The 19,355-nt window shown below is 45.3% G+C and overlaps 1 protein-coding gene across 2 annotated transcripts in view; it reads left to right on the top strand.

Annotated features, from left to right (window-relative positions):
* The window catches only part of ARID1B (AT-rich interaction domain 1B), a 426,086-nt gene extending 417,812 nt beyond the window's left edge, over positions 1 to 8,274 (top strand). Inside the window, exons 17-19 of one of the 2 annotated variants that reach the window (XM_003797856.3) lie at positions 186 to 969; positions 2,890 to 3,020; positions 5,146 to 8,274. In XM_003797856.3, the coding sequence (XP_003797904.2) occupies positions 186 to 969; positions 2,890 to 3,020; positions 5,146 to 6,882 (2,652 nt within the window). In that variant the 3' untranslated portion in view covers positions 6,883 to 8,274. The remainder of the gene's footprint in view (positions 1 to 185; positions 970 to 2,889; positions 3,021 to 5,145) is intronic. The other variant, XM_003797857.3, reaches the window with a different exon arrangement.
* Positions 8,275 to 19,355: the final 11,081 nt, after the last annotated feature.

The following is a 19,355-nucleotide window of genomic DNA, read 5'->3' as shown; positions in this document are numbered from 1 at the left end:
AGCGGAGGGCCTCGTTCGTGTAACACCAAGATGTGGTCGGCAAGGCATTTGCTCTCAGTTGTTGTAGGAGCATCCCATATTCTTTTTGAAATGAACCTTCTTCCAGGTAATAACTGTTTTACACAATGTGAGTGGTTATATCTGTACGAGCACATCAGTATGATTTATCTCTATATGAATTTCAGAACTACAAACGCCATATGGACGGCATGTACGGGCCCCCAGCCAAGCGCCACGAGGGAGACGTATACGGGGTGCAGTATGGCAGCCAGCAGCCTGAGCTGTACAACCAGTACGGGAGCGCCTACTCGGGGCCGGACAGGAGGCCTGTGCAGGGCCAGTACCCCTACCCCTACAGCAGAGAGAGGGCGCAGGCCCCGGGCCAGGTGCAGGCACATGGGGTCCCGCCGCAGATGATGGGCGGCCCCATGCAGTCTTCCTCTGGTGAGGGGCCTCAGCAGAACATGTGGGCGGCCCGCAACGACATGCCTTACCCCTACCAGAACAGGCAGGGCCCTGGCGGCCCTGCTCAGGCCCCTCCTTATCCAGGCATGAGCCGCACGGACGATCTGATGGTCCCCGATCAGAGGATAAATCATGAGAGTCCGTGGCCTTCTCACGTCAGCCAGCGTCAGCCTTACATGTCGTCTTCAGCCTCCATGCAGCCCATCACGCGCCCACCGCAGCCGGCCTACCAGACGCCACCATCACTGCCAAATCACATCTCCAGGGCACCCAGCCCAGCGTCCTTCCAGCGCTCCCTGGAGAACCGTATGTCTCCAAGCAAGTCTCCCTTCCTGCCTTCCATGAAGATGCAGAAGGTCATGCCCACTGTCCCCACGTCCCAGGTCACCGGGCCACCCCCTCAGCCACCCCCAATAAGAAGGGAGATTACCTTTCCTCCTGGCTCAGTGGAAGCATCCCAGCCAGTCTTGAAACAAAGGCGAAAAATTACCTCAAAAGATATCGGTAAGAATTCCAAAGATTTTCTCCCTGAAACACATTCCAATTGCAATGCAGATTTTTAATTTCAGTTGAGACATAGGCCTTGTTAATCTCAAAGGGATGAAGTTGTGACTAGAAATTATCAGGACTTGCTTTTATGTAGGAATCCTCATTGGAAGCTGCTAATCTGAACTGAGAAACACTGCCAGAGAAGAGCTTGAATTAAAGCGGGAGTTTGACATGTGTGAGAGATAGGGTATCCTCGGCAATTATATACTATGTTTTGGGCTTAAAGATTTGACCCTAACCAGGCCATTAATCTCTGCAATATGTGCTGAACAAACCCGTGGTGAGGCTAATGAAATGCTAAAGGTGACCTGAGAAAATTTGAAGCAAACCATTCTATAATTTCATAACAACCTACGGTGAATTTCCTGGGGAAGAAGTTGAAGCTTGGATGTGACATGCAGATTGGTAGATGACACACGTAAGAAATACCGTGCTGTGGTACACAGAGTTCCTGCCAGCCCTAGGCACTGGGAGATGTGGGCCGAGGAACTGTGTCACCTGAATGCTGGTGTTGCTTGTTTATTCTCCATGGCGTGTTCTGAATACTAATTAGAAATCGGAACCACCTGGGAGTGCACACACATTCTCCGTGTTATGGAAGTACTTGTCACATAGCAAGGAAAATAATAGATCTGGGTGGCATAAAAAAAAATTTTGCAAAAAATTCTCAAAATCCCTTGACTTTGATCATTTGAGTGATTAGAAAATTAAAGATACTAAATTAATGATATTAAAGATATTTTCAGTCATTAGACATTAAGGAAATAGAGAAAGCAAGGAGTTTTTATGTACGGGGGTAATAGGGAAAAAAGGTATAGGCAGATGCTGAGCACCACTTTACAGAGAGGAACTGTGTGTGTGTGTGGTGTGTGTATAGATGATAGATGTATAAATTAATATGTCTAAAATTCCTACAAAAATTCTTAGTGCTGTTATTCAGTGTCTTCAACCTCAGGAAGTGTGTATTCCTTATTTTAAGAAGAAAGTTTTACTTTTCAATTATAAAAGTATACATGCCTAGCTTTGAAAACTTGAAAAAAGAAATTAAAAATAGAGGCACCTTGGTGCCTTCCCCAAGGTGAGGGGTGCCTTCCCCACATGGGGGGTACCCGCTGAGCAGGTGCTCTCTCTGCCACCACAGGCTCTGTGGCCCTTCTGCCAGCTTCCAGAGATGGCTTTCCTTGGAAATTCAGGTGCAGGCTAAGCATGGCTCCTCCCCAGCTCACATGGCAAATCTCACCAACTTCACACAATCCTCTTGCTTTCTTCGCTAGCAGGAGTAGGGAAACTGACAAACAACCCAGCCCAGTAGTTCTGGGCTCTGCTGCACTTGGGGAACATGAGCTGCAGGGTGCTGACGCCTTCATGAGACATAGCGTGAGAAAAGCAGGGCTGTTTCTCTGAGGGTGGTGTTCTCTTCTGGAACTCAGTTTTGCTTTGTATTCTACATACGCGGTAGCCTTCCAAAGACACCACCTTGAGGCACTTGTGATTGGAGAAGGCCAAAAAAGACAAACACCCCTTTTATTTGTTTGTTTGACTCAGTTATTAAAACCCTGAGTACACCACTACAGGCTTGAGTGACCAAAAGAAGTAAACCAGAGACGAGAAAGAACCACTTTTGTGCTTAAGCACGTCACCTCTAGAAGCACTTTGGGCTCATATTTAACCAACAAACCAAAAGATCTTAACAAAAGTTTCTTAAAGTGCTGCTTATCAACTCCATTTAAAATAAGAAAATAATCGTGTTTAGCTATTCCCTTAGAGCATTTGCTGAAAATCAGTATTGAACCCAACAGTCTCTTTCTTAGGTTACTGCGACTTCTTTAGTGCAGAGTTAATATGAATGACATCCTAACTCTCTCTCCTTCTCAGTTACTCCTGAGGCCTGGCGTGTGATGATGTCCCTTAAATCAGGTCTTTTGGCTGAGAGTACCTGGGCTTTGGACACTATTAACATTCTTCTGTATGATGACAGCACTGTTGCTACTTTCAATCTCTCCCAGGTAAGCCAACACCAAGCCAAGTAAGGACCAAATCAGAATATCAGAAAACTAACCAGTACATACTTATACCTAAACGAGTCCCTAAATTAATGGCTACCGCCTAACACTGTTAATCATTGCAGTTGCTACAAACCGGCCTTCATCACTGTGTACTTGTCTGGGACGGCATACCCTGTAGTCTTTAGGATATACCATACATATTTCTCATAAGAAACCCAGGGTAGGGGTAGGGGGAGCGGGGGATGTAGGTGATAGTAAAGTTAAATTGTTGCAAGTGATGGCCAGTGGAAATTAATCCAAATGTAATGAACTTATGCCTGCTGTCAGTGTTGGAAACACAGTTGCAGTGGGATGTCACCCTGCTCTCTAGGAGGATTTGGGATTTTTCTTTTAATTAAAAAGCAATTTAAAATTAAAAATATTTTATACTACCTAAAATATACAGAAGTACAGAGAACAGTTTGAGGTACCCTGCATTCAGCTAAAATGGTTAGGAACTCATGGCCACGCTTGTTTCTTGGTCTGAGCACTCCCACTTCTGCCTCTCCGGTTTATTTTGAAGCCACTGCTTTTAATGAGTGTAAGACTCCTCTGTTCAGAGTTAGGCTTAAAGTAGGTTCTAGCATAAGAGCTGGAAGAGAAAAAGAAGAACTGAAGTTTAGGGAAAATGCCCTGGAATCAGCTGGGCTGTATGCTTCTAAATAGATATTTAGAAATAAAAATGAGAAAAGGCTATTTGCCCTACAGTGAATGAATAACTCTCTACTTTCAGAAAAAAAAAACTAGACCACCTAATTTCCTTGCTCCTATTGAAATAAGACCAGAATCTCCCACTACTTTTTTTTCCTCATTTAAGTCTTACACTGTAACCCAGAAAAGTAATTTTTCAGTTGATGGAAAGTGTCTTGATAAGGTCGTGAGCATGCCGTGAGGTCTACTTTAGCAGAAAATAAGCATTAAAAAAAATTTACACTGCGTTTGCGAGAATAATTAACTCTCATTCCTATGATAGGTAAATTGTTGTTGTTTACATATTTTCATAACCAGAATTGCTTTATTAACTCTCCCTTTTCCCCTGGGAAAAAAGTAAACTCTAAGAGTGAGGGAAAGTCTGCTGGGAGTGCCCTCGGCACCCTGAGTCGTGTCTGTGCTGGTGCCTGCGCTATGCCCCGCCGGTGTCTGTTCCACACGCCACACCCCTACCCCACTCCCCCACTCCCCCACCCCCCCACAGCAGTGTCTGAAAGTGTCGCTGATTTACATAACGTCTGCACAGAGCCATCCTTTGTATTACTTACTCTGGACAGGCCTTAATGTGGTGAGGGGGTGTTGGGGGAGGGCTTGGCAGTGGCAAATCATGGAGTGTTTTGGGTATTTCTCGATAAAAACATTTGCTTAAAGAAAACCAAACTTGTCCTCATAGACGGTGGTTCTTACATACGGGCTTTGTCTTTCAGCTAGAGTGGTGAACAATTGAAATGTTAAATTGTATTTTGTGAAACACTCCAATTCATTTTTCAGGGGCTAAATTGATCTCTTTAATTTTCAGCATTCATGAGCTACTACACTGCTGAAATTATCTTCTCCAAAAGATACATAGGAAATATAAATTAGGGTAACCTATAGCACCTGAGACAGAAATAACCATAAAATCCTAAGAATAATAACCATAAAACTCCTGGCAAGCAAGTCTCAGATAAATAATAGAAGAGAACAGAGTCACTTTGGGCAGAAGAGTCTATAAACTCCACCTCCGCCCTCTTCTAATAATGAGTCCGTTGTGTCTAAATCAGCACAAAAAGGTAAAGGACAGCAAAGCTGCCCCCACTGAAAATAATAGAAATACGAAAATAAAAAGTAAGTTTTCGTGTCAGTAGTAGTGTAAGAAGGTAAGCTGTGAATAAGAAACATGCTAACTGTTCGTTTAGTTAACGTCAACTTCAGGAAGTTAGTTCTGACTGATCATCACTTTAGCCTTCGTGGCCCAGCCACAAAGGGATGAAAACATATGTGAACAAACCAGAAAAACACTCCGTTTGTGCTCAGGGTTCTTGTCCCTTTCAGTTACACGGGATGTCATGACATTGTCCCTGTTCTTTCTCTCTCTTCTCCTTCTCTTCTCCAGTTGTCTGGATTTCTCGAACTTTTAGTCGAGTACTTTAGGAAATGCCTGATTGACATTTTTGGAATTCTCATGGAATACGAAGTGGGAGACCCCAGCCAAAAAGCGCTTGACCACAATGCAGCGAGGAACGATGATGGCCAGTCTCTGGCAGACGATTCTGAGAGGGAGGAAGAAGATGCTGAATGTATTGACGAGGAGGAGGAGGACGAGGAGGACGAGGAGGACGAGGACGAGGACAGTGAGAAGGCAGAAGCCGAAGATAAGAGCAGTGTCGCTCTGCCTGCTCCGGACGCCGCTGCAGCCCCACAGGAGAAGCCCAAGCAAGCCAGCAAGTTTGACAAGCTGCCAATAAAGATCGTCAAGAAGAACAACCTGTTTGTGGTTGACCGATCTGACAAGCTGGGGCGCGTGCAGGAGTTCAGTAGTGGGCTTCTGCACTGGCAGCTGGGTGGGGGCGACACCACGGAGCACATCCAGACTCACTTCGAGAGCAAGATGGAAATTCCTCCTCGCAGGCGCCCACCTCCATCTTTAAGCTCCACAGGTAGAAAGAAAGAGCAGGAAGGCAAAGGTGACTCTTCTGAAGAGCAGCAAGAGAAAAGCATCATAGCGACTATCGATGACGTCCTGTCTGCTCGTCCCGGGGCCTTGCCCGAAGACGCACACCCTGGGCCCCAGACCGAAAGCAGTAAGTTTCCCTTTGGAATCCAACAAGCCAAAAGTCACCGCAACATCAAGCTGCTAGAGGATGAGCCCAGGAGCCGGGACGAGACTCCCCTGTGCACCATCGCACACTGGCAGGACTCGCTGGCCAAGCGCTGCATCTGTGTGTCAAATATCGTCCGTAGCTTGTCCTTTGTGCCTGGCAATGATGCCGAAATGTCCAAACATCCAGGCTTGGTGCTGATCCTGGGAAAGCTGATTCTTCTTCACCACGAGCATCCCGAGAGAAAACGAGCACCGCAGACCTATGAGAAAGAGGAGGACGGGGACAAGGGGGTGGCCTGCAGCAAGGATGAGTGGTGGTGGGACTGCCTCGAGGTCTTGAGGGATAACACGTTGGTCACGTTAGCCAACATTTCTGGGCAGCTAGACTTGTCTGCTTACACGGAAAGCATCTGCTTGCCAATCTTGGATGGCTTGCTGCACTGGATGGTGTGCCCATCTGCAGAGGCACAAGACCCCTTCCCAACTGTGGGGCCCAACTCAGTCCTATCGCCTCAGAGACTTGTGCTGGAGACCCTCTGTAAACTCAGTATCCAGGACAACAATGTGGACCTGATCTTGGCCACTCCTCCATTTAGTCGTCAGGAGAAATTCTATGCTACGTTAGTTAGGTACGTTGGGGATCGCAAAAACCCTGTCTGTCGAGAAATGTCCATGGCGCTTTTATCGAACCTTGCCCAAGGGGATGCGCTAGCAGCAAGGGCCATTGCTGTGCAGAAAGGGAGCATTGGGAACTTGATAAGCTTCCTAGAGGATGGGGTCACGATGGCCCAGTACCAGCAGAGCCAGCACAACCTCATGCACATGCAGCCCCCGCCTCTGGAACCACCTAGCGTAGACATGATGTGCAGGGCAGCCAAGGCTTTGCTGGCCATGGCCAGAGTGGACGAAAACCGCTCCGAATTCCTTTTGCACGAGGGCCGGTTGCTGGATATCTCGATATCAGCTGTCCTGAACTCTCTGGTGGCATCCGTCATCTGTGACGTACTGTTTCAGATTGGGCAGTTATGACACATGTGAGAGGCAAGCATGTGTGAGTGAAGATAGAGGGTCGCATATAACTGGCTGTTTTCTGTTCTTGTTTATCCAGCGTAGGAAGAAGGAAAAGAAAATCTTTGCTCCTCTACCCCATTCACTATTTACCAATTGGGAATTAAAGAAATAATTAATTTGAACAGTTACGAAATTAATATTTGCTGTCTGTGTGTATAAGTACATCTTTTGGGGTTTTTTATTTCTTTTTTTTTTTTAACCAAAGTTGCTGTCTAGTGCATTCAAAGGTCACTTTCTGTTTTTCACAGATTTTCTTTTTAATGTTCCTTTCCGTGTTGATTGCATTTTTGGGGGAAGCAAATTGACTTTAAAGAAAAAAGTTGTGGCTAAAGATGGGAAAATGTCACCACACTGAAGAAAAAGGGTGAAAAATTATCAATTTCCTATGTGTTTTATTCTTCAGAGAATGAAAAAAAAAAAACTGTATCCCATCACCCAAAGCTCTGTGCAATAGAAATTTCTAGAAATATAGGTAGGGGCTCAAGGAGGTGTGTCAGTCAGTAGTCAAAACTATGAAATGATACTGGTTTCTCCACAGGAAAAATGGTTACATTAGGCTAGGAGCAAAAACAACGTGTTTAAGTTAAGATTGAAAATACATACCTGACAGCCATCAACGGAAACTGCTTCCTCACCACCACCGTCATGTCTGCTGTCCGGCGTTTGACCTTCCACGTGACAGTTCTTCACAATTCCTTTAATCATTTTTTAAATATTTTTTTTTACTGCCTATGGGCTGTGATGTATATAGAAGTTGTACATGAAACATACCCTCATTTTTTTCTTTTCTTTTTTTTTTTTTTAGTACAAAGTTTTTAGTTTCTTTTTCATGATGTGGTAACTACAAAGTGATGGTAGATTTAAATAATTTTTTATTTTTATTTTATATATTTTTTCATTAGGGCCATATCTCCAAAAAAAAAAAAAAAGAAAAAATACAAAAAACAAAAATACACAAAAAACAAAAAAAGAGGGTAATGTACAAGTTTCTGTATGTATAAAGTCATGCTCTATTTCGGGAGAGCAGCTGATCACAATTTGCTTCATAAATCAAGGTGTGGAAATGGTTGCGTATGGATTGATTTAGAAAACGGTTACCAGTACAGACAAAAAAAAGAGAAAATGAAAAAAATACAACTAAAAGGAAGAAACACAACTACAAAGATTTTTCAGTGATGAGAATCCACATTTGTATTTCAAGATAATGTAGTTTAAAAAAAAAAAAAGAAAAAACTTGATGTAAATTCCTCCTTTTCCTCTGGCTTAATGAATATCATTTATTCAGTATAAAATCTTTATATGTTCCACATGTTAAGAATAAATGTACATTAAATCTTGTTAAGCACTGTGATGGGTGTTCTTGAATATTGTTCTAGTTTCCTTCAAGTGGTTTCATAGTAACCAAGTTATTTACAAGAACTAGGGGAATACAGCTGTGTACTCACATTATATATAATACCCAGCATTTGGAAGAGACCGTTAGGGGTTACCTACTTTAGAGTGGGGAGCAACTATTTGATTTTCTCAAATTATGTAGCTAATTAGTCTTTTTTGAAGCAATTAACTCTTAGCGGCCTTGAGGTATGATAATTTTCAGTATATGTGGGGTGTGGCTGCCACCCCACTCGAGGTGAGATCGCAAAAGCTTACTGGCCTGGAAATGTAACACTCCGCCTTTTACTAACTCCATCTTGATTTTAATCCAAGCTCAATCTATTCCGTGTTTCTTCTGTGTGCCTCAAAGTCTTGCATTGAGTTTACTCCACTGTGTATAATATTTATATTGTGCAATGTTAAAAAGAATGTGTTATATTGTATGTGGTGTACATAGTGCAAAGTGATTATTTCTATTTCAGGGCATATTATTCTCATATTCCTTCCTACCTGGTGCACAGTAGCTTTTTAATACCAGTTACTTCTGACTTAAACTTTTTCTTCCTGGGTCATTGACTGTTATTGTGTAACAATCAATTCTTTGAAACTGCTGCACAGTGATGCTGTGAGTGGACCCTCCTTACTCTGACTCTACCTCTGCCCCCACTCCCCACAGACCCTGCACACTTGGAATTCCCAGCCCTTGCCCATCCCCATCATCTCGGCTCACATCACTCCAGTAACATATGGAAGAGTTAAACAAGAACTTGTAGTTATAATCAGCATGAGACGTGACTCCCTAGTGTCACAAGGAAAATATTTTCTGCAAGCAGTCTCTCATCTGTCAACTCCCATATTACTTAGTCTTCTTACAAAACAATGCAGCCAAATATAGGTTGAGTTAAGAACCCATTTATAATTCTACTTTAAATACATCTGCTTGCTAAGAACAGATTTTAGTGCTCCATGCTTAAAATATGGAGATCTGTAAGAGGGAATTCAATATTCTAATTCCTCTCTTACAGAGTATGAATAAAAGGTGTATACAACATCCAATTCTTTTGTCTATCAGAAGAGTGAAATCCTTACAAAAGATTGTTGTTGTCATGGTTTGAGTTGTAACTGATACCCAGAATCTGACCATTGAGCAACAAGTTTTTATATATACAGATATGCAACACAGTCTCTAGAATAATCCTGGAGGACAGTAGCATCCTTCCTACACTCTCACCCCTGAATCAAGACTTACAGAAGCCCACGAAGAATTTACAGCCTGCTTGAGATCATCTTGCCTATAAACTGAGTTACTGCTTTGTCCTAAAAATTAGTTGTTTTTTTTTTCTATGAGGCTTTTCAGAAATTTACAGGATGCCCATACTTTAAATGTGTACCAAAAAAAGACAAAAATAAAGGTGCAAAGAAAGTTTAGTATTTTGGAATGGTGCTATAAAGTTGAATCTGTTGGTATTTGAGTGAATTTTTTAATGTCACATAGGAGATATTATTGGGTGGCATCTGCTCAGTGAGACTATTCAGAATATTCCGTTTGAAGTTGAGCATGAGAGAGTCAGTGATCACTGATGAGGTGGCAGACCAAAGACTAGTTAAGCTGTTTTTTGAAAGTCATAACAGAATGATTTTTTTAAGGGGGTATGGGTAGTCTTACACAATGTAAGCTATTAACTAGCCCTTTTATGAAAAGAAGGTAGGTAGCCTTTGCCCTGAAATCCATCCGTTTAAAAACTGTTGGAAATCTTTGATTTCCTCTCAGCCCCCTGTACCAGTTCCCATATGTGTTCACCTACAAGGAAGCAAAGAAAATATTACAAATGAGCCAAAAATGGAAAGTCCAGACAACACGCATTCTTCTTGCTGAGTGGTGCTTTCCTTCTTTCCCTGGAGAGCTGCAGTACCACCGCCACCCCACCCCAGGCCTCTGGTGCCACCCTAAAAAGCTGAGAAGTAAACTTTAGCTTCATGGTCAGGCAGGCCTTTTTAGACTCCGCTGAATATTTTTCGTGGCAGTACATAATCTGCTAAGGTGCCACATTCTTCATGAATTTGACAGAGATGTGCTGAACATAAACTGGGTATGTGCCAAGCTCTGTTCTCGACTCTGAGAGGCCATCAGTGAACACCAGCCCTGTTTCAGTTATGTTCTAGTCTTTCACGTCAAATAATTACAGAAATAAACTAGTCTTCCAAGTAGTGTTAAAACACTGAAAACACTTTGAAGCTCAGTGCTTGTGCATCCAAACACTCGTTATGTAGGAAACAGGAAGGCTCTAGCTGCTGCAAATCGGGGGTGGCGAGAAAAGCTCGGGACTGTAGTCAGCAAGACTTGGCTGAGCATCGCTTGCAGTGTGGCCTGTGGACTTAACTGTGTGCTCCACAGACATCTGAGGCCCCTCCCAGCTCAAAGGAGCCTCAAGAGCATCTGGTTGGTCCCTGGCCTGCTGGCGCTCCCAGGAGGGTGTTCAGAGCCCCAAAGTGGATGGAAAAGCTCCCGGGCTCCTGCCCAACCCTTGGAAATGTGGGAACTAGACCTGACAAAGACCTGATTCCTGGCTTCCTGCTCCCAAGTCTGAGCTGTGAGGTGCACATGTGGGTCTCCAGCTTCTGCCCACAGCTTCCCATCCAGTTTTTGTCCAAGATGGTCTGAGTCTTGCAGTCCTCCAGAATGCCACATTCATTCACTTGGAACCATGAGGGGAAGTTGTCAGGTTGGAGGGTGATTATCAAACGTGCCCCCAAAGTATGATACTCGTTTTCTTCCCAAATCTGACTTCAGGGACTGAAGTTCTACCCTTGCTTTTTCCAAAGTGCATTCTAAAGAACAGAAGAGATCTCAAAAACACCTCCTCTTGGCAACCTATAATGCATATTACCTTATAAAGGCAGAGATCCTGCAGAAAATATGCCTGTTTATCGTTTATCCCAAACATTTAATCTTGGACCCTTTTTTAAAAAAATAATAATTTCCATAAGCATGATGCAGAGCCTCAGGAAATCCCTGTGTCAGCTGAGAGGTCATACCCGACTCTGCTGCTGACCTGCCACGTCCTGGCATTCACATTCCTCACACTGACAGTAAGACGTCCTCACTTGCTATCTCTTTGACCTTAGCAAGGTACTTGAGTTCCTGAACCTCAGTTTCCTCACTATAATGCAGACAGAGACTCAGGATTTGTGAGGTGTAAGTCAGACTGTGTGGTAAGGCTAAGCTTATAACACAAGTGGCCAGTTGTGTTACACCCAAACGTACAGTTGTGCACACTTGGCTCAGTGCCCTGAAGTATGTTTCACAAAGTTTAAAATAAGGCCTAAGGCTTGGTACAGTGGCTCATGACTATAACCTCAGAATTCTGGGAGGCCAAGACAAGCGGATTGCTTGAGCTCAGGAGTTGGACACCAACCTGAGCAATATTGAGACCCCTATCTCTACTAAAAATAGAAAAACTGGCCAGGTGTCTTCGTGGGTACCTATAGTCCCAGCCACTTGGGAGGCTAAAGCAGGAGACTTACTTGAGCCCCAAAAGTTTGAGGTTGCTATGAGCTATAATGCCATGGCACTCTACCCAGGGCGACAAAGACTCTGTCTCTAACTAAATAAATAATAAAACTAAAGCCTAAGAGCATTTTCCCATTTTCATAACCAGTCACACTTTATTGTTTTGGGTTTCATGGTGAAAGATTCGGAAGCTTGGTCTGTTGATTGCCCATGTTTAGTGCCAAGAGTGACTGTGCACAGTTTCTCCAGACAGTGTCAGGTTGGGGTATTCAGTGCCATGGTGCCCCACTTTCATGCAGAGCTGGCTGAAGCGGATCTCTAGATCAGAGTTGTGCAGTAAATTTGCTCTGCCCTGTCCTGCTCTTGGCCTTCTAAAAAACAAAGTGGTTTGTAACACCTTCCGAGGGTCCCACATGGGAGGTGGCCAACCGTGTGTTTTGTCTGATACTCCTCATCTGAAAGGAGCAGAGAGCACTTCCCTAAAAAGGAGCCACACCTCACACCTGGCAGGCGACGGCCGTGGCTCTGCCGGCCACCGGAGTGCAGTTCAGGTGCTCCTCATTTCTGTGTAAGAGTAAAGATAGGTAAATAAAGGAAGCTGGAGCTGTGATCTTACGCAGAAATTTGATATTTAGCTGGCCTTCGATCTATAAACTAGATTTTCCCAAGGAATTAAGATAATCTAGACTTGGAGGCAGTTGCTTGAAGACAGCCTTCCCCAGATGAAGTCCTTCAAGCAAGGACCATGGCACTTGTAGGCAGCCTCTGGGTGTGTGCTGGCCACTTCACATCCTGAGGGTTTTTGTACTTGAAGGAATTGCAGGGCTCTCAGAGGCTTGGGTATAGAACATCATTACACACATCTCCCCCCAAATCAGAAGCACAGGTGGGGCACAGTGGCTCACGCCTATAATCCCAGGACTGTGGGAGGCAGAGGCAAGTGGATAGCTTGAGCTCAGGAGTTTGAGACCAGCCTGAACAAGAGCAAGACTCCATCTCTAAAAAATAGCCAGGCACCTGGCTATAGTGGGCCCTTACAGTCCCAGCTACTCAGGAGGCTGAGGCAGTAGAATCACATAAGCCCAAGGGTTTGAGGTTGCTGTGAGCTATGCTGCCACTATGGCACTCTACCCAGGGCAACAGAGTGAGACACTGTCTAAAAATAATAGAAAAGCACAGGCGGACACATGCATTAGAGCAGTGACATGCTGAGCTGCAACCAAGCTGAAGCCAAGAATGTGTACATACCCAAGAAATTGTTTCAGCTTTACACAAAACCCAGAAGTGACAGGACTTTTTAAAACAGAAGCTGTGACGTACATGGGCCACACGTCAGAGGGAGAGAGGAGTCTTGTTAATAGGTCATGCAATGCTCACTTTGCATCTGTGCCTCTATCAAAATGACATTGTTTAAATCTAAACCCAAATCAGAAAAGTTGGGCAGCCCTGTCTCTGTGTGGTGGGCTCTTCCAAGAGTCTCTCCTTGCTATCATCAGAACTCTCAAGGTTTCCACCACCAAGAAATAAAAGGCAGAAGATGGGAAGTAAGCAGATGACGCTGAGGTCTCTCACCTCCAGACTTCCCTGGGCCTCCCCTCTCCTCAAGCCCAAGGTCTCTGTGAAGTACTATGAGCAACTCGAGTCTCAGGCCCTGACAAGCCACAGATCATCGCCCAAGGACTAAGACCCCCCAAGGCACATCAGGTAAATTTTCTGCCCATTGGGATCTTCAAACACGTAGAAGTTTTATTGGAATTTAAATTTCTTTGAAAAGTACTTTGGACCCTATAAAAGATACTTGATACAAAATTCAAATTCTACCATCAGGGTTAACCTGCTGGCTAACTTTTAAAATTGAGATTCATAGTCATGGGGAGTGGGCCCATCCACTGGCATGCCATTCAGCCCTGTGTTGACATAAGTGCTCTTGGGACATCACTGACGTGGGGCTGTTAGAGTATGTGGGTCATTATGAACGTTATGAGACACACAAAAATCAAGAAACATAAAATCTGCGCAGTGGAAACAAATGAAGCCCTCCCAGCAGCACCGGTGAGCTGAGCATTGAAACTTGCACAGGTGAACCAGAAAGGACGCTGTCAACTGTGTTTCTTGGAAGTGAAATAATGGACCATAACATAGTCTGTCTCAAAACTTTCATAGTGACCTATTCTACCATAAATGGCCTCTTTGGTGCCCTTGTTAGATAATACTTAGGGTTCTAATTTCATAATTTCTTTTTCTTTCATATTTCACTTTTCATTTACCCACTGAGACTTAGAAGAAGCCACCTAAGGAATTCCAAATGACAAAGGACATTTAGGGAGGATACTAGTTGCTTGTGTTTGCCTCATGGCTATAAAAACACTGGTCTTATAGGAGACCTCATTTGTTCCTAGGGGGGAACGACGTGGTGTATTTTAACACAGTGAAGAAGAATACACTTAGCATGATAAAAAAAAATGTACCCATAAGTGCAATGCCTGTTTTGTTGGTTCAGTGTGTTTTCCACCAAATGGTGTGAACATATGGCCAGTGCTTCTCTTGGCCGTAGGATCTGAAGGGAGAAGACTCCTGATGGCAAAGAGCCACCGTGATTTGTCAAGATGAGTTTCAATTCCAAAGGGGAGCTCAGAGTGAAGGCCTCTCTCAGCCAACTTTTTATGTGCAATCCCCTCTCCCCACATTGAGCATTTGATGTCTGCTATGTGGGTAATTGAAGATTGGAATACATCTGGAAAAAAAATTGGGTTTTGTTAATTAGTGGAAGTTCATCTTGGCCCTGTTTTCAAAAATTAAATTTGATATATTAGTTTGGGGGCTCAGAGTACTGAACAATCACATCTTGATATGAACTGGCATCTCTTCCCACCCCCCCAGAATCTGTCTTTAACAGCCCTTGTTAAGTGGTAAGATTCCTACGTGCTGTAAATGCCTTTGGTCTGATGCTTGTAGGGTATCACCCTTGCATTCTTGAAGAACGCTCTCAGACTTGTCTGGCTTCCTCTATGCAGCTAGAGGGGAAAAGTCTCAGAATGGAGGGGGAACTCCTACCCACCCCCACCACTTCTAAAGCATGGGAGTTGAGGGAGCAAGACTCCTGGAGTTGCCAAGGAGTCCAAGACCCAACTGGGTCTTCCAGGAAGACAAGTATCTTGCCAAGGGACCCTGATTCAGAGCCCGCTGGCCACCCTTCCACTTCTGTGTTGTTCCCTTGGTGTAACACAGTGGCTTGTTGTATATAGACATGTAATCAACCATCCTGCTTTGTCATTGCAACAACACTGAACACCACCACCTGCCTCCTGGGTCCACACACACCTCTGGATGTGTTGGATGTGGTCGTGTTGCACAGCTGCACCCAGGGTGCTCTGGGTGGACGCAAGAGGAGCCCAGTCCACTTGGAGTGGCAACCAGGAAGGCTTCCTGTAGGGGGCTGCTTGTGTAGGAATGGGGCTAAGAAAAGGAGAAGGCGTTCTTTCCCAGGCAGAGATCACTACGTATGAGAAAATTATGAAAGATCCTGGGCATTCTGGAATCTCAAAGAAATCAAGAGTTCAATTGCAGGTTTTGAGGGCTCTGCAGGGGGGACTAGGGAGGAGCAGGCCAGAGGAGAAGGGAGCAGGGCAAGACCAGTGCCTTCACGTCCTTCCTGAGAAGGTGGCCTTGGCAAACTACTTAAAGATTAAATAATGGCAACAGCAGAATTAGCCTCTCAGTCGGAAGGATGCAGAGTCTGAGGAGCCCCCGTGACACCCAGCCCCCGAGAGCCTATCTGCACCAGCCCAGAAAGAACACCACCCTGTCACCTACCATGGTCAAGGCCTAGCTGTCCAGAGTGTCTCACCAAGAGTTCATATGAAGATGAACAAAATGAGCATTTTCCTTTTCTGGCACTAACCCCCACTATGCAAGGACAGGGCTGATGTGCATTCCCACGAAAGAAGAGCCTCTGTACTCTGGGCTTGCTCAGCTCCCTGCAAGCCCCTGCCGCCTGCTCTGTCCCCGGCCTCCTCCCCACTGCCCCCTTACCACCCCTGGTGTGGAAAACCAGGCTGTTCTCTCTCCCCGCTGATTCACCAGAGAGTTGTCTATTTCAGAGAACCAGCTCTCAGCATAATTTATTCTATGAGTAGCTGAGCTACTTATTTCAGAATTTATCCTTCCCTCTAATTCGTTTTGTTCTTTATTTTCCTGCTTCATTGGAATGTTTGTTTTCATTTCTGTTGGATTTTGTAAACACATTCAAGTTACCAATTTTCTCCTCAAACCATCCCTTCAGCTGGGTCATGGCTGGGATTGTGTAAAGACCTGTGATGGCCCCATTCTTTTCTTCCCACCCATGAATTTTGACAGCTTTCTTTTTGGTTTGGAAGCATTTTCTTTTCTCCCAATCCTTCTTCTCTTTGCTATTGATCTTTACTTGTTATTTGCATTATTGCCATGGAAGACAGCTTGTAATAGTTGCTCTCTTTGATCATTTTTCTTCTCTTATTTCTTCCGTCATTACTTCTCTGCTGTATTGTTTCCTTCTGAAATCCCTGGATCTACCCAACAGGTACTCTGTGTTCCTGCTTTTTCTTATCTTCCTTGTTATCCTTAATTTTTGCCTCTTTATATTTTCCTCTGAGTGCCCAGAGAATTTCCTGAGTAGCGTAGCTTTCTGTAAGGTTCAATGTGCTGTTTCCTCCGTCTTTTGAGGTAATAAACAAGGAGTAAATACCGGTAATGTTTTACTTCTAAAAACAATATTTTAAAAACCTGAGATGGTTCTTGTTTCATGGGTGTAATTTCCTCCAAGTTTCTTTGAGAATACCTAAAATTTTCTTCTGTTTCTTTCTCTTTTTTAACCATGAAACAGCTCGCACTGGATTCTTCTATTTCTTGAACATCAATTTCAGAGGAAAATAGTTGCTATAATTCCTCACATAAACCCCCTAATATTAGGTTTCTGAATCTTTTTCTATGTTCAGTTATTTTTCTCTATAATCTATTGGGTTTAAGGTAGATTTTGTTGGAAATTGTGTTAAAATATTTCAGTCTCACACAAAGCGGTAAGAGAAACTTTTTTCTGTATTTTAACTGTTTCTCAGGAGATTCTGTGAGCCATAAAACAGAGGGCGGAGTTGACTGGGACGCAGCAGCAGGAGGCCTTGCTGTGCCAGCCAGCGGGTGCTCTTGAAGCCCTTCCCTGGGTCCTGCCCCTCTGCTTTCAGGCAGCGTGGGGGCTCCCTAAGAACGAGAAGGGGCTTTTGTGCATGGGGCTGAGCAGCAATGTGGGGGGTGGGAGGATTTGGGGGTGAAAGCCGGGGTGTGGGTGGGAAGGTGAGTGGGGTGTATGTGTGTGGGTGCAGTGGGTGTGGGGGCATGGATGTGCAGCTCTTGTGCTGTGGAGATGGACAGCCAGGGTGACTCTAGCACGCCAAAACTCTCTAACTTGTCTGCTGCCTCCTTAAACCCATATGGAACTGTCCCCTGAGGGTGGCTGCCGTGGCCAGGCCCTCTGCCCATGGTCACCTCCTGTATCCCTTCAGCGCCCCCCTCCCCAGCCACTTCCTGGGCAGAGGGCAGTTCCACCTGGGCAGGCTGGGATAGAAAATGGTGTGAAAGCTCTTGTTTTTCTTTTGGCATTTCCTGGAGCTTTTGCGATCTAGGACATGGACAGGTTTTTATTTTTTTATTCTGAAAAATATCTAAGACCTTTTACAAAAACATTCAATTTTTAAATAATTATAGACTCACAAGAAACTGCAAAAATAGAACAGAGAGGTCCTCATACCCTTCGCCCATTTTCCCAGCGTTTGCATCTCGAGCCACCATAGCATCACGCGGAAACCAGGAAGTGCCACGTGGCACTGTGCATGGACCGACCAGCTTAGGGAAGTGAGGCAGCTCCTCCCCCTCAGCCAGCCTGCAGAGGGCTCATTCAGTCTGGGGTCTCCGGGCACTGACACCTTGGGCACTGTGAGAGTGCCTCCTCCATGACCAGACCAGGAGAATTCAGGCCAGGGTCCCTGTTCCCTGTCCTCACACGTCTCTGCCTACCTGTCTCAGCACATGCACACGCATGCACACACATACATGTCTACACACACATGAACACACTCACAGGCCCTGGGCTCACTGACGACCATCCTCCCCCATGTGCCTGTCTCAGAGCCCTAAGGTCTGTCCTCACATAGGCCTTAGTCATGAGAGGCACTTGAGCAATAGGAAACCCAAAAGAGACCCAGCTGGGGGGTTAGACTCTTCTTGGGAGGCTCTTGGCCACCTGCCCAGCAGCCCTCACACTCAGTGCACTGTGGCCTGAGGACAGCAGTAGCTTTGTCAGGCAGGGGTGGAGGTAGGGCAGGAGTTCTGGATACCTTAAACCCCAGTCAGGGTGACTAACTACTCCTCGCTTGCCTGGGACTTCTGTGGTTTTAGCACTAACGTTCCTGCATCCATGGAACCACTTTACAGGCGGACTGGGACAGTCGGTCACCCTCACCCTGGAACCAAGGGCACCTCCTTGACTTATTCCTGCCCAGCAGAAAGGGATGCCTGTAGGGTCTCCCCAGGACAAAAGGCTCTGCCCCAAGTTGATTCAGTATCTCCACTGCTAAAAGAAGAATCTATTAGCAACTTTACGTGGCAGTTACCTCACTCCCAGCCTTGCTGGCCCCAGGTTGCATTTCCCAAGGCCCTTTGGCACCTTCAGGCAGGGCTCTGTGGCTCAGGCTGAACCCTAAGTCCTCACCAAGCCTGTCTGCAGAGGCAGCTAGCTTCCAGCTATTGATGGTGTTCCTCCCTTATTTTCTACTTTCCTATCACACTTGCAGGTAAATTTGCCCTTTATCAGGGTTTAGAGGGTATGGTAGACAAACAGGTGGGCTCAAGTCACCCTGAAATGTCATCATCTCCATCCCGCTCAGTTATAGCAGCTCTGGCACCATGGGACTGATTTTCCCACCTGTAGCTGCAAACCCTGATTCACAGAGCTGCTTAGCCATGGCCCCAGTGGTGCCCCCTCACAGGGCTGGAGCATGGGACTCAGCAGGGCCCTGGCTCTTGTCACTTTCTCAAGACCAGACAGCCTGGCATCAGCAATCATGTGGCTTCCTTCTGGTACACCCCCACACTGGCCTCTGCTGCTGCACCCAGCTGTCGGGAGAAGATGAGAGTTAGACACCTCATTCTGTGTGTGAGATGGTCCTTGCCTCCCCAGCAACCAGGACTCAGTCTTCTTTGCATCCCAACACCTGGCACAGAACAGGGGAGGTTTGCCGGGACCCTGGGAGGCACGTGATGGTCCTCTGAGCAAATCGTCGCCAAAGGAGTAAAGCAATTGGAACAACACCAGCTCATACCAGTAGGTGCATTTCCTCTTCAGCTTATTGTTCATTTATTGATTTTACTGTTAAAGAGAAAGAAGCAAGATGTCATCTTTCCTTCGTGACACTGGGGGCCATCAGTGAGATGTGGTTTCCCTGTATACCCGCATAACAAACACCTTGTCCTTCCAGCCTCTGGTTGGTGAGGAACATTCTCTGGTGCAGACCTGTGG

Source organism: Otolemur garnettii, unplaced genomic scaffold (genome assembly GCF_000181295.1).
Source record: "Otolemur garnettii isolate 467f Iridium unplaced genomic scaffold, OtoGar3 scaffold00126, whole genome shotgun sequence".
Lineage (NCBI taxonomy): Eukaryota > Metazoa > Chordata > Mammalia > Primates > Galagidae > Otolemur > Otolemur garnettii.
This window is presented reverse-complemented; position numbering and strand designations above follow the sequence as displayed.